The sequence below is a fragment of the Liolophura sinensis genome, chromosome 2 (assembly GCF_032854445.1).
Source record: "Liolophura sinensis isolate JHLJ2023 chromosome 2, CUHK_Ljap_v2, whole genome shotgun sequence".
NCBI classification, from domain to species: Eukaryota; Metazoa; Mollusca; class Polyplacophora; order Chitonida; family Chitonidae; genus Liolophura; species Liolophura sinensis.
In genome coordinates this window covers 5,402,507-5,417,263 of record NC_088296.1, presented here as the reverse complement: position 1 = coordinate 5,417,263, position 14,757 = coordinate 5,402,507, and the positions used below count along the sequence as shown (strand labels likewise).

At 38.7% G+C, this 14,757-nt stretch overlaps 1 protein-coding gene across 1 annotated transcript in view; it reads right to left on the bottom strand.

Annotated features, from left to right (window-relative positions):
- Nucleotides 1-14,757, bottom strand: part of LOC135462873 (unconventional myosin-Va-like) — an 87,924-nt gene that overhangs the window by 28,961 nt on the left and 44,206 nt on the right. The window contains 5 exon segments of the mRNA XM_064740166.1: nt 6,769-6,958; nt 9,001-9,039; nt 11,434-11,560; nt 12,230-12,388; nt 13,631-13,720. Coding sequence (XP_064596236.1) covers nt 6,769-6,958; nt 9,001-9,039; nt 11,434-11,560; nt 12,230-12,388; nt 13,631-13,720 — 605 coding nt within the window.

Genomic DNA, 14,757 nt, shown 5'->3' with positions numbered 1-14,757 from the left:
TCGTTGCACTATCCCCTTCATGCTGAACGCCAAGCGAGGAATTTACAACTTCCTCTTTTAAAGTCTTAGATGTGACTCGATCAAGGATTGATCCTGGATCTACCGGTCCCGAAGCGGACGCTCTACCAACTGTGCTATCCGGGCCGGTCGCAGCATCCAGGTAATGCTATAAGCAAGATATACCCAGATGCTATTTCAGAGGAAAAATTTTCTGGTAAGATGCTATTTCAGAGTAAAAATTTGCAGGTAAGATGACAAATGTGGGCAATGTTGCTGGCGAATGAAAGCACGTGTATGTCTCATCCAGTACTTTAGTGTAACATGCAGAAAATACTATAGCAGGCATATCCCTAGGTGAGATGCTAGAATTCTACTTTAAACATCCTGATACATGTAAGATATGCCAAATCTGGGCCATACTGTTGGTAAACAATATCTGTATTTGCAGTATATGTATTTCTCACCCAGTAATACAAAGTCCCAGGAATATATCATATCAGAGGGGGGGGTATCCTAAAGGAGGATGGTAAAATTTTAAGTACAAAGGTGCAGGTAACCCAAGTCAAATCTCTGGGAAACATCGCTAATAAACTTTAAAACAAAAGGTATTTTTCACTCATGGTGATGATGATTTGAGCGTAACATTCACATGTTTGCAATATTACGTGCCATATTGTGATATCCAAAGATAACATACACATATGCTAATTCTCAGCAATACTGATATGCACCTGGAGGTATAGGTATATCCAATCAGCGAAGATATGGTTTAACTTGCAGTAAACAGGTGGTATTTACATTTTAGCAAAATAATATCTGCACAGGTGAAAGACAGACCACACAGGTAAACCTTGACCACAGATGTGAAGTCCAGTGTAATAATTACAGTGTAGCACAGGTAAAGTTGCTAAGAGGCTTTGATCCAGATGCCCCTAAACGTAACTAAGCCTGATTACAGGTGTTGCTCTTCACAGGTGTTTCTGTGTCAGGTAAATCTCAGGTGTCCGAGGTTTGTGACACACCAGAGGTCAAGTACAAAGACATACAAGCTTAAAGGAAAAGACCAGGACAAATTTACATCAATAAAGGCATCAATAAAATATCCCGTATGATGTTTTAAAAAAGCACTTTTGTGATATTGTTTGACAAAGAAGTGGCAGTTCAAAGTAAAGCAAAATCGCACACATGTAGAAAACTGAAGGTGCTGCCATGGTATGTTAACCAATCTGGTGTGAATTAAGTCTATAACCCAAGAACACAATTATTTCTGCTGACATCAACTGCACCCTGTTTTTCCTTTTAGTCATACAGGTGAGGGATTCGAGTCACACAGCATCATGTATCAGATTTCTCTACAAACATGGTTTGTTCCATGGCCTACACTTAACTCCTGAGAATTCCTGGCTAAACGTAGATTTACAGAGTTCCCAAGAATCTCAGAACAAACTGGCTGTGGACCTTTCGGACTGTTTCCACCTTCCTTCTGAAATTACTAAAGCTTAAAATATTTGTTGTCTTTCTTTATATTTCAGGAACGACTGCTGGGGCCTCAGTAAAACTGAAGTTTAAAGCCATTACATTATACCCCAAAACCAAACCTTTACCTGAGAAGCTTTTGTACCTTTTTCGTAAAGAAAAATTATGTGTTTCACAAATCCTTTAATGCTTGATGCTGGCAGGGGAGGAGTGGATGGATGGTGACAGAGACACCCAAAATTTAGTCTGTTATTTTTGTCTATTCTTCAGCCTTGGCATCACTGAACCATGACAGGTATGCCAGCTTAAGCCCTGTAAGATCAGTCAACTTCCTGTCAAAGGGGGGGGTTAACAATTGTTTGACAAGGTGTCACTCTGATACACATCAGCACAAGGGCATGCTAAGGTGAAGTTCTGGTGTCAGAGCATGGCTAGGCAAAGAGAAGTGAACCAGACGACAGTCAGACATTTTCACACTCTTTGTGTGCTCTACAAACAAACATCTTCCCCCCATGTCAAGGTCACGCTGTGTTGTGCATACCGTACTCTGGTCAGTCCTATCATTAATGCCTATCCTGTCTTTCAACAGAGAGAGAGAGAGAGATCGGACAACTGGTGTTTTATACTACCCCAACAAGTCACTTTCATATTTCAGATGACTACCATTTTTTTAACAGAAATTCTGCGAGATCTCGCATTACACAGGAGCTGTGTGCTAATTTTCACTCAACAGTCAAAGGTTTAACCTAGAGATGGGGGCACTTACAACATTAAATATCTGTTTCATTGAAATTTTGCATTGGCAATCGCTTGCCTACTTGCAGTAACTTAGTAACAACAAAGGGAGAAACTGAAAATGCTACTTTGAAATGTTGCTGTTTTATTGACCATGAAAAGAAGCTGCCAGCTCAAACTTCAAAGGCCACTGTCTGCGACTGGGTGCTAATTTGACTGCAGTTGCTCTGTTGTGGCGTGCATCCTGAAATGTGAATGTTGCTTATTCCTGACTACTACTGTGCAAATAAAAGGTTAACTTTAAATACAATTTCCATACATGCACATTTTTTTTTTCAACTAATTTTGGAGATAAACAAAAGGCTTATAAAGCTGATCAACATAAGGGATTTGCAAAAAGTAAATTTTATCAGTCTGGAGCACTGCCCTCAGGACATGCCTAAGACCCTGTGCAACACGCGGGAAATTACAGTATCATTTTTTTTAGGCAGTTGAGGCTGATTTGCCTCTATGGAGTGATAAAATACTATCAGTATCATCCTGCACTAATCTTGTATACCTTAATTCTTCAACTTTTTCATTCGCCTCGGAGACCAATAAACCTAATTCTATGGAACTATGGGGCATAGAGAAATAATCTGCGCGGTTTTATGAAGACTGCACCTTTACTGACATAAACGAATCATTTTTAGTGTCACTGTCATAATAATTGTGTGCACAAATTTGACTGAAATAAAAGCTTTAGAGGATGAAAAGATTTACAGAATATTAAACATATCAAATTTATGACATCAAATGCAAATTCATTTCAGCTGATAACACTTTATTTTCAGTGCTGAAGCTTATGTTTGGATATCATCCTACCTTCTAAACAGTACGTCTGCCATCAACGTGCGGATGGTCGTGGGTTTCTCCAGCAAAAAAGAAACACTAACCAAATAAATAAATAAATAAATACCTTCTAAACAAACGTTTAAACACCTTCCTAAGATCAATGGGACTCTCAGATACATAAACAAAATACAGTAACTGTAGATCATACATGTATACATGTGATTGATTTATTTATTTATTTGATTGGTGTTTTACGCCGTACTCAAGAATATTTCACTTATATACGGCGGCCAGCATTATGGTGGGAGGAAACAGGGGAGAACCCGGGGGAAACCCACGACCATCCGCAGGTTGCTGGCAGACCTTCCCACTTTGTATACATGTGAGAAATCGTATTCAAAATTTCAATCTTTGTATGCACAGTTATGTTTGCTACTGTAATTCTTCAACTTTTTCACATGTTCACAAGGTGTTTATTTAAGCATATTCTGAAGGTAATTTTCTGTGTTGACTGAAAAAATTATATTTTTTGTGAAGCCCTGACACTGACCAATCCAACCAATGTAGTTTTGTCTCTAAACTCAAATTAAATATGTGCATAAATTGCACTGAAACTTGCTCTTTCAAATGCGAAAAAGTTGAAACCTCGGGTACATGAACAGGTTAATTTAGCACGCATGTGAACTAAACAAATTCTGCCTAAAAAATCTAATCATCAAAGACCTGTACATTCAGTAGAACAAGATTTTATTTCTACAGAAATAGCCCTAAGCTAATTGATGTGGGGGAGAGTTTTGCATGCTTTCCTTTTCTGCTAATTAACATAATATGTACACATTAACTTACAAAGTATGATAAATGATAATGACAGCAGAAAGAGCCTGAGGCAAGGTACTAGTACATGCCTTCAACTGCAGACAGACCCAGCATTGTGAAGGCTGCAGGCGTAAACAGGCAGATACTTCTGGGACAACAGCAGCATGAACTGTCAACAACAGAGAACTGGAGAGGTCAAGGTCTGAATATCCGCATGTAAACCCTGCATCAATGGGCACGGCATGTCCATCCTGCAGATCTCTTCACTCCACAAACATGACAAACGCCTGAATTTGTCTCTCAAGCATTAGAATTAGAATAACCAAGAGAGCAACCGGCCCCATTAGCACAGTTGGTAGAGCGTCCGCTTCGGGACCGGTAGATCCAGGATCAATCCTTGATCGAGTCACACCTAAGACTTTAAAAGAGGAAGTTGTAACTTCCTGGCTTGGTGTTCAGCATGAAGGGGATAGTGCAACGACCGGTTGACCCGTATCAGTATAATGGCTCGGGTGGGTTGGCTTACTTGCCATGGGTAAGGCGTCTCAGTGAAGCACCACCAGATAAAAGAGTGGTAGAAATCTGTCTTGCAACAAGGAGGCACATTACATGCACTCTAAGGATTCCTTCATCATCATATGACTGAAAAATTGTTAAGTACAATGTTCAACCTCGAGCACTCACTCACTCACTCACTCACTCCCCAAGACAGCATGTACATGTATATGTCCATTTCCACATTTTTCCTGAACTCCTACACGTACATGTATCGGTTAACATTCTGAAAGCAAAATAAACTTTTCCTTTTAGTAATTCCCAATATAAGACAGACTATGCCAAAAGTCCGACTGAAAATCTCTATGCTATATTTGACAGTGATGGCAATTTACAGCCCTATTTTGGTCTACCAATCAGTAAATGTTTATATCCTGTCTTTAGCCAATTGCTCCTAAACTAAAGATCTGAAGGCAGACACTGAGATCTTGCACCATGCTGCAACTATGGGGGATTTGTGCTTTTTTTTCTTAAGAATTTTTTTTGCCCAATGTTGAACAATGAATAGTGAAAAAGCCTTCTGGTCCTATTTGCTTATTTGATTGATGTTTTACGCTGTACTAAAGAATTGACTAATACAATGGTGGTGAGCATCATGATGGGAGGAACCCCTTCTGATTATAAAAGTTGTGTAACGGGAGCAGCTTTTCAATGCTTACACCAGCAGTAGCTAAGGAGAATTTCCTTCCAGCTCAGCTGGTAGAGCGCTGGACTTCGGCTGCAAAGACCTGAGTTCTTGTGTGACCCACGTAATGAAATCCTTCAACCATTACACTGGTGCCGTGACCTAACAGGTCCCAAGAAGCACGAAGCTCTGGGCTGCAGAGACCTGAGTTCAAATCCTTGTGTGACCCACGTAGCAAAGTCCTTCAACGTTTACAGCTGTTTAGGCTACAAGCAGTTTAAATATGCACTGGTAATACCACACACGGCCCAACCTGCACTAAAACTGTAGTCCTACATGTATATGGCAGGCCAGTTAGTAGCATGTTTTATAGATAGCTTTACATTGTTTAAAGAGAGGCTGAATGGAATCTATCACATACTAGAGGAACGATCAATACAGACAATCAGCAGTGAGAAGATGTGTGTGTATCTTGAGAAAAAACAAGCTAGGACAAGCCCAATCTCCATGACATGCTGAAGCTGACAGACATCTGATAGCTTCATTTTCCACGAACAATACAATCAGTTTTTACTAAATGTTTTTCTGTTTATATATTTATTCATATGATTGGGGTTAAAGGTCGTATACAAGAATATATCACTTTCAAAGACAACAGTTAGTTACATAGATGGATTCCCCAGCGAAAACCACTGCCCTCTGACAAGCAACTTACAAACTTTTCCACATGTGACATACAGATGAACATGTACACTGTACTAATGCAAGGCAAATGACCTTCAGCAAACTTGATGTAACACCACACGCATGATGTACACATGCTGACGATCGCTTATTGCTGATGTTTTAAAGCTGAGGTTGCTGTCAATTGTTAGCCATCGACCAGTTCTCAGATGTTCACTACTAAAACCAAATATTCTTCAATGAACTGATGACATACCCTCAGCCGCGTTACGTAAACAACATAATATCCTTAACAATCCCCTTGTTGTTACCAAGGTCATTAAAAGTAATGGACACTTAATTTCACTCAACTACATGTACACTTTCGATCCCTGTTACCACACAACTATCTTAAATAACCATATTCTATATATATATATTTTTGAAGAAACAGAGAAAGATCCCCTGGTGAGGAGAATTTACAAGGGAAAAAAATAATAAAACATCTTCTCAACTTTCTACATTCTGTTATACGAATGAACATAACAGAATATAGAAAGTTGAGAAGGCGTTTTCTTATTTTCTTCCTATATATATATATATATACACACACACACTGTATATATAGGAGAAAACAGTGAAGTTTACGATGAATGAAAACACTATACACACACATCTCAGGGTCACTTTCACAAAGCTTCAGAAATGAAATATCTGAAAACTTTGGGAATTGTGGAACACCATAAAGCCGCGTGATTTACCAGAAAAGTTACGAGGAATATCCTGTAAAATTAATTTACCAAGTTTTATAAGTAAGCCAAATTCCCCATAAAGTGAGGTGAAGACCCTCACCTGAAGTTACCCTGTAGTAAAACCTACAAAAGGAAAATCATCTGAAATAGCTATAGATATTGCCCTTCCTACTGTTTACTGTGTAAAAAAGAAGACTATGATTTCCTGTCCAAAAACAATAAATGGTCCTCTGTTGTTAAAGAAAGGGGAGGAGCCTGACCTGAAGTTGCTGACCTGAAATGTAAGGCACAGAAAGGAGATAATCCACTGACCTGTTGAGATCTCGTTGAGTCTTGTATGCCATCTCAATCTCATTGTCTTCATTGACTAGCTCGTCCTTCCCGCCGTAAAACTCCTTAGCAATGACGTGTGTGCCAATGCTTCTGTCAGCCAGCATGGCACGCAGCTGTAGACATTCCTCTCGTCGGCGTTCCAACTCGTCAGTCATCGCCTCAAATTGATCTAGTGTGCAAACCAACAACAACATAAACTGACAGTGCAATATGAAGTTAGATCAAGAAACGAAATCGCCTCATCGAGCGTTTTAAGGAAGATCATGGTGACATTTAACGATGCACATGTTTTCAGCTGTAGGTCTTCATTCCACAAAATGAAACTCTTCCATGATGATTAGTTTGTTGGATTTTTGATTACTGCCATAATTAAGAATTTTTGACCAGTGTATCATTGTGGTCAGATACACGGACGGAAGAAATGATGTGCCAGGGGTAAACCACTGACTTCTGGCAATTAACTGACAAACTATCCCCATGTTTGAAGTACAACGATGCCCACCATACTGGTAGAAGACCAAACCATGGCCAATAACGAAGGATTGCAGGATAAACATGTGGCAAGATGATAAAATCATTGCAAATTTGCCGTTGTTTATAAACAGTACACCCTACATTATTTTTTTTTTGACTGAAGTCTCTTACATACACCTCAAATGTTGAAATCATGTGCATTGGAAGAATTCCTTCCAATTAAAAAACACAACAGTTTAATATCACAACAAAGAAACAAACACTAACAGTCATTTTACATTTATTCAGCTACATGCACCAGCATCAAAAACCCATCAGAATTAATGACAACATCATTCAGTGAAATGAGATAAGATGTTAATATTTAGAAAGATTTCGCCCACACCCATGGGTTAATAAAATGTAAACAAAAGCTTTTGGCAATACTACTTCAAGCTAACACATGCTGCATGCAAAAAGAAATTCCTACAAAATTTAAATAACTAATAACTAATTCTTCTTTTTGATCTTTTTTTTTTGGGGGGGGGGATAATGATCTCCTGGCAGATGCTATGTATGTACATTTACTTAGTACTGTTAAGGGTTATCTGGAAACACTGTTGCTCCCAGATTCAGATGACCAATCACAAAACGGCTGTAATGATCAGAATCCCATTTGATTGGCCAGGCACATGAAACTTTTAATGAGGTGGCCTAGAAGCATGTATTTTACTGTTTTCTTCTTTCCCATTCTGCATCACACTTTTCAGTTCATGTGTACTAATATAAAGACACTTTACATAGCACTCAAATGCTACATCCAGCTTATCTAGCATAAAACTGTCTTTTCCTGTAAACTAAACCGTTTTGTGTCAATTCAGCCTATCCGTCTCCGATACAGTGGACTGTTTGTAGAATGTGCAGTTTTAGCTGTTGGCTAATTGCCCAATAATCATTACACAAGGTTTGCAGAATGGTAATGGCAAGGCAGAAGCCTTCTTTAATGTTAATAGCCATTTATGAAGGCCTATCTTACATTGCAGACAACTAAGTAAAAATTCCAGCTAAGAGGTTGACATTTCACCACAGATGTCAAGGAGCTTTGAAAATGACTTGTGATTTCCACATTGAGTTTTGCTGAAGTCAATAATTTCTTCATAACTGCCTTTTTATTCAACCATTTTACAAGTAAATGGATAACTCTAAGATTTTCCAACAGGAGGGTTGCGTAATTCTTAGAATCCATGCGTTTTTATTTCATTTTTTTTTAATTGTAATTTTTTTTTCATGTTCTTCAGGTTTCCCACTAACTAAAGAGTATCTCAGAAATGTTTATTCCCCTGTCAGCATAACTGTAATAGTTTGTACATTTTAACCTTTTTTGGTTTTCAAGGCTTCACATTAGCCAAATGGCAACTTAGTTATACATGTTTATCCCTCTGTCAGAAAAAGTAGCAACATTTTGTATATTTGGACATTTTCTCATGTTTTCCAGACTTCACATTAGCCAAATGGCAACTTAGTTATACATGTTTATTCCTGTCAGAAAAAGTAGCAACATTTTGTATATTTGGACATTTTCTCATGTTTTCCAGACTTCACATTAGCCAAATGGCAACTTAGTTATACATGTTTATCCCTCTGTCAGAAAAAGTAGCAACATTAGGACATTTTCTCATGTTTTCCAGGCTTTACACTAACCCAATAGTGTCTCAGTTACAAATATTTATCGCCGCGTCAGCAGAAAGCGAAGCTTACCATTCCAGGCTACTTTTTGTTTCTTAGCAGGGCCCCTTCCTGTAAGAGACGTCAATCACATTGAAGCCACGCCCAGAGCAACAGCACAACCAATAGAACATGCAGACACACATTAGTTAGGGCTGGTGCTACTGTGTTAGAGATAAAACAAGACAGCGAAAGACACACCATAGCAACACGCCAGCCACCACACACAGTACACAGGGTCAAAGTAGGAGCAGAGAAAAAGGCCTTTATGGAGGGAGTAGTGGTTTGGAGAGGAGGGAGTAGTAGTTTGGAGAGGGGGGAGGGGGGAGGGGAAAAAGGGAAGGCAGAGTGTGGCACTGACTTGTGGAGCAAGGATTTATAATTTGGACATTGTGAACAGTGTAAGCTGCATTAAAATTCCACAGAAACTGTTTTGGGGAAGAACTTCCAATTTACAAGTGATTTTTTCCTTGCAGTTTGCTTACTGTGTATCTTCATGCTTACCTATCAGAGCATTCCAAAATACAGATGTTTCTTTAACACTCTGTACGGTCATGTTAACAGAAGGAAGGTTTTTTGTTACCGTACCACTGTTTTGCCAAAGTTGGTCCTAGGATAGCAATATGCAATACTTCATGCTTTCTCTTTTGTCCTTGTAAAATAGACTATAAAGAGAAAGGAGAAGGTGTTGGGTGAGGGGGGGGGGATAAGGGGGATTGCTAAAATTTTATAAAGGATATTATTTCTCTAATATGGTGACACATGCTGTAAAACAGTCTATAAAGAGAGAGGAGAAGGGTGGAAAGTGGTGGGCGTTGCTATAAAATTGGCGGAAAACTGAAACTGTGAGGAAAAGACAGATTTCTATTTTGTTTCAGTTGTAATGAGTTTTTAATGACAGCAATTTACTGGTATTCAGATTCCTAAAACTTTCACAGTAGTCAGACAAAAGGAAATTTGGATGATATATATTCTGTCTTAAAACATCTGAGGGACTGGGTTTGAGATATTGAGGGATAGGGATTGATATATTGAGAGGTAGGGATTGATATATTGAGGGATGGGGATTGGCATAGTGAGGGATGGGGATTAACACAGTGAGGGATGAAATTTATATATTGAGGGATGGGATTGGTATATTGAGGGATGGGGATTGATATATTGAGGGGTGGGGTTGATATATTCAAGGATTGGGTTGATATATTCAGGACGGGGATTGATATTTTCAGGGATGGGTTGATATAGAGGATGGAGATTAATATATTAAGGGGTGGGTATTGATATATTGAGGGATGGGGATGGGGACCGAGCTATTAAGGGATAGAGATAGGAGGTAATATTTATATGAATACAAAGGGGCAAAGAGTGGCTGGGTTGGAGATGGAGTTAATGACTCCAGGGTTTTGTTAGTGGGGGAGGGGATGAAGTTGTTGAGTTACTTTAAAAGACACATAAAACGATTCATTTTTTTATTTCTTGTATGCAGTTTTGCATCAAAAAGAAAACTGTGCATTTTTTTGTACAACTGTTATATGTTATAGCATGCTAAACTGCGGATTAAGAAATAAAACTGTTTCTTGTATCTTTTAATACAGTATAAAATGTTTAATTTTGGCAAAAGACTTAAACAACTCAAATAAAAAAACCAACACTAAGAAAAAAGCACATCATCAAATAGTTTACATGTAACAAGAGCAATGAACGCAATGGATATTTTAAACCAATGACGCAAAAAACACCAGTATTCTACCAGAGTACACTACACTTACAGAATATTATGCCACGCTACACCAGATCACAGAATACTGTTACGCTACACATGGAGACACTATTACATGTATATTTGCTACATTTATAGCATATTAAGCTATGCTACACAAGATTACAGTATTATGCAATGCTACACATGGAAACACTATTACATGTATGTTTGCTACATTTATAGCATATTAAGCTATGCTACACAAGATTACAGTATTATGCAATGCTACACATGGAAACACTCTAACATGTATGTTTGCTACATTTAGAGCACATTAAGCTACGCTACACCAGATCACAGTATACTGCTATGCTACACATGGAAACACTATAACATATATGGTTGCTACATTTAGAGCACATTAAGCTACGCTACACCAGATCACAGTATACTGCTATGCTACACATGGAAACACTATCACATGTATGTCTGCTACACTTTCAAGCTTAAGCAGTTACTGACATGCATTACAAAGATCCAATTGTCACCACAATACAATTAGCATTTGCACAATTTCTATGATTTTTATTTTTACATGTATTCATTCAGACAGTTTCATTATTTTTTTTTTCTGGAATACGATCATCAACAAAGAATTGCAACTCTTACCATTAAATTATATCAGGAACTGTTTCATTTTTTGACTCAGCAGATCAACATAGAAACACACAAAATTGTACCAGACAAAACTCTGTTGGACTCACCCATGAACTCTTTGCCGGCTGGAGACACTTCTGTACTGGTGTCAAAGTCTGTACTGCCAGCAATGGACGCCATCAGTGACTTCACCTCTCTCTTCAACTTGTCATTCTCATTCTGTAACTCTTGCATCTGCAGCAAAAACAGGAAGGAAAAAAATATCATTTTCCCTCTCTAAGGTAGATCATAATTAAGCTCCAAGCAATTCAACACTGCCATTTATTTATTTATTTAATTGTATTTTTATTAAATGCCAAATTTTTTACTTAATATTTGATGTTGGCCAGTTTTACGCATGGATTTATTTATTTACTTCATAGATCTTTTACGCTGTATTCCAGAATATTTCACTTATATGACGGCGGTCAGCATTATAGTGGAAGGAAACTGGGCAGTGCCCGGAAAGAAACATGAGCTGGACTTGAACTCACAGCAAACCCCATCGGCCACAGAGGCCCCTTTTTTATGCATGGAAGACCCCCACCTGTGGTCTTTGCAATGTAATAAGGGTGCACAGCAATGTCCAAAAGAATGTACTGTTGTAATACATGACCTGTGATGCAATGATGCGAATGTCATGATGTTGTAGAATGTTGGAACAAAACTGGAAACCTGCAGAAGGTCCAACGCATTACTTTTCAGCGCAGCGGTGAGTGTATTATTGTACAAAAGGAACATGTCTGATATATTCACTGCTGTGACTCATATGCATTGTACCTAGACCTAAGATTTCAACAAACTGAATGAAACCAAAAGACTTTTCTTATTTCCTTTTCTCAATGGTTATTTTGGAGACCTTACCGTGAGAGCATTGAGCGCAGACTCCTGTAACTGTGGTTTCTTGCCTGATGGACTAGCATCCTCCCTCTTGTCTAACTCGTCGTACAGTTTCGCCTTCTCTTTCTCCAGAGATCGCACACGCTCCTGTAGCTTCAGAATCAGTGAGACATCTGCTCCTTCCTGTGCAACAACAACAACATGTGTCAACAACAACATGTGTCAACAATTTCTTTCAAAGATGAATCTTCAATTTGCAAAAATTAACTTACAAAAATAAATCCAGAGAATCAAAAAGGCAAAGAGTGCGGAAACATCACATATTTGAAACACTGATCAACACTATAGATTATTTATCTATATATTTGATTGGTGTTTTACGCTGTATTCAAGAATATTTCACTTATACAACGGCAGCCAGCATTAAGATGGGAGAAAACCAGGCAGTGCTTGGGGGAGAACCCACGACCATCTGCAGATTGCTGGCAGACTTTGCCACGTACGTCTGGAGGGGAAGCCAGCATGAGTTGGACTTGAACTCACAGAGACTGCATTGGTGAGTGGTTCTTGGGTCATTCCTGGGGTGCTAACCCTCTCGGTCACAGAGCCCCCCCACCCACCCACCACAGATTAGGAAAGAAATGCTTGCATAGATAGATGTTTAGATAGTAACACTTTGCATCATGTACATGTAGGATTTTCACAAAACAGAAACCATTTTGCACGACAAAGATGAACAAAGATACAATTTGAAAGTCATAAGCAGAGACATTAGTAAATGGATACATGGCCATAAATATCTTTCACCAAATATTAGTAGACCCTCATGTGAAACTGGTCAATAGGTTCAATGAGTGAACACACAACAAATACACAACAAATACACAACATGAACAAATCAGACCGACAATAACTGCACAATTTATTTGTTTACTGTTTAACGCCATGCTATAGAGTTTTTCACACATACAATGGTTATCAGAGCAACAGTTGGAGGAAACCTCATTGCCCAAAGCAAACTTTCACCTTCTGTCATGGTTCATCCTGTAGCTGATGAGAGAGCTCGGCTCAGGTTGTAACCCCACTGATCACCGGACAAAGGGTGTGTACAATGGTTATCACTGTAACAGTTAGAGGAAACCTCATAGCCCACAGTAAATCTCCACCCTCTGTCATAGTTTGCCCCACACCTGATGAGAGAGCTGGACTCAGGATTGTAGCCTCATTGGTCACAGGACAATGGGCGTGTACGATGGTTTTGCACAGGGCCTTCGACTTACATATACAAAGGGATGTGCCTTTTAGTCATAGTCATAATCAATCGATCAATCAATCAATCATTCTACTTACAAAACAACTGAATCTTATTTGTAGCTAACTAAACAGCAATTATGACTTCCACAAGATCAAATAACAAGAGGTTACCTCTGGTTTTGCACCTGTCACCTCGTTAACCACTTTGTCAATCAGGCTGTCGGGTCGTTTAGCTTTCTTTGATGTGAAGTAACCCTGGTCCTGAGGACAAACACAGAGAATATGCAAATAACCTGGCATGCTACATGCACCCAAAACCAACCGTAAACTTCAGCATAATTCTGAACGATAAACAGGAGTAAAAGTTTGGACGATGAACAGGTGTAAAAGTTTGGACGATGAGCAGGTGTATAAGTTTGGACGATGAACACATGTATATATAAGGTGTGGGCCACACATGGCACGTACTTTAATTTGTACGAACTGGGAGACGAAATATCCTTGAAAAGTTTGAAGATTGTAAGTAAAAATATTTAACATAAATTATGTTGTTTTATTCTTTGCAAGGCAAAATTCTGAATTTTTTTTCTATCTTAGAAAATCCAGGGCAAAAAAAGTTCAAAGATCATCCCACTGAATGGATATTCTCCTGTCTGAGTATTGTAACAAGATAACGTGGCTGGTATCGGGTTTCCCCCCTCCCCGCCCCCCAACCCTCAGTCTGGAATAGACAACTACAGTTTCCAGATTGTTATTCCTTGTAAAATGTAAACCCACAACGGTCAAGCGGTTCCCGTGACAGTAGGTAAAATATTCTCAAATCAAAATGAGAAGTTAGTAATGATGTGTCTGACATCGACACAAAATGTGCTACATATGACAAGCCCAAAGTATGTCACCCGAGACAAGAAACCAAACAATAAGAATTGAAAATGTTGATGTTGAACACTAGAAGACACATAGTGGTGGGACAATACATCACATGACATACATGTGAGTACAAGAAGGTGTAATTACAGGCTGATACAGGTGTATTATAAATGCATCTGAATATATCCATAACCTTCACATGCTTTTATATTAAGGTGTGACATTTAGAAAGACAAAATTCTGCAATTTTGGAAATGATTTTTGATCTGTTCTCCTTGTGAATGATCATCTGTACTGAGACTACAATACGAGAAAATTTCAACTTCCTCTACGGAAAACTAAAGTATTGTGGTGAGCTTTTACATTTGGTCTTCAGTTAATCAGCCTCTAGTACTGTTGCAAATGATGCACAATTCTGTGGACATATT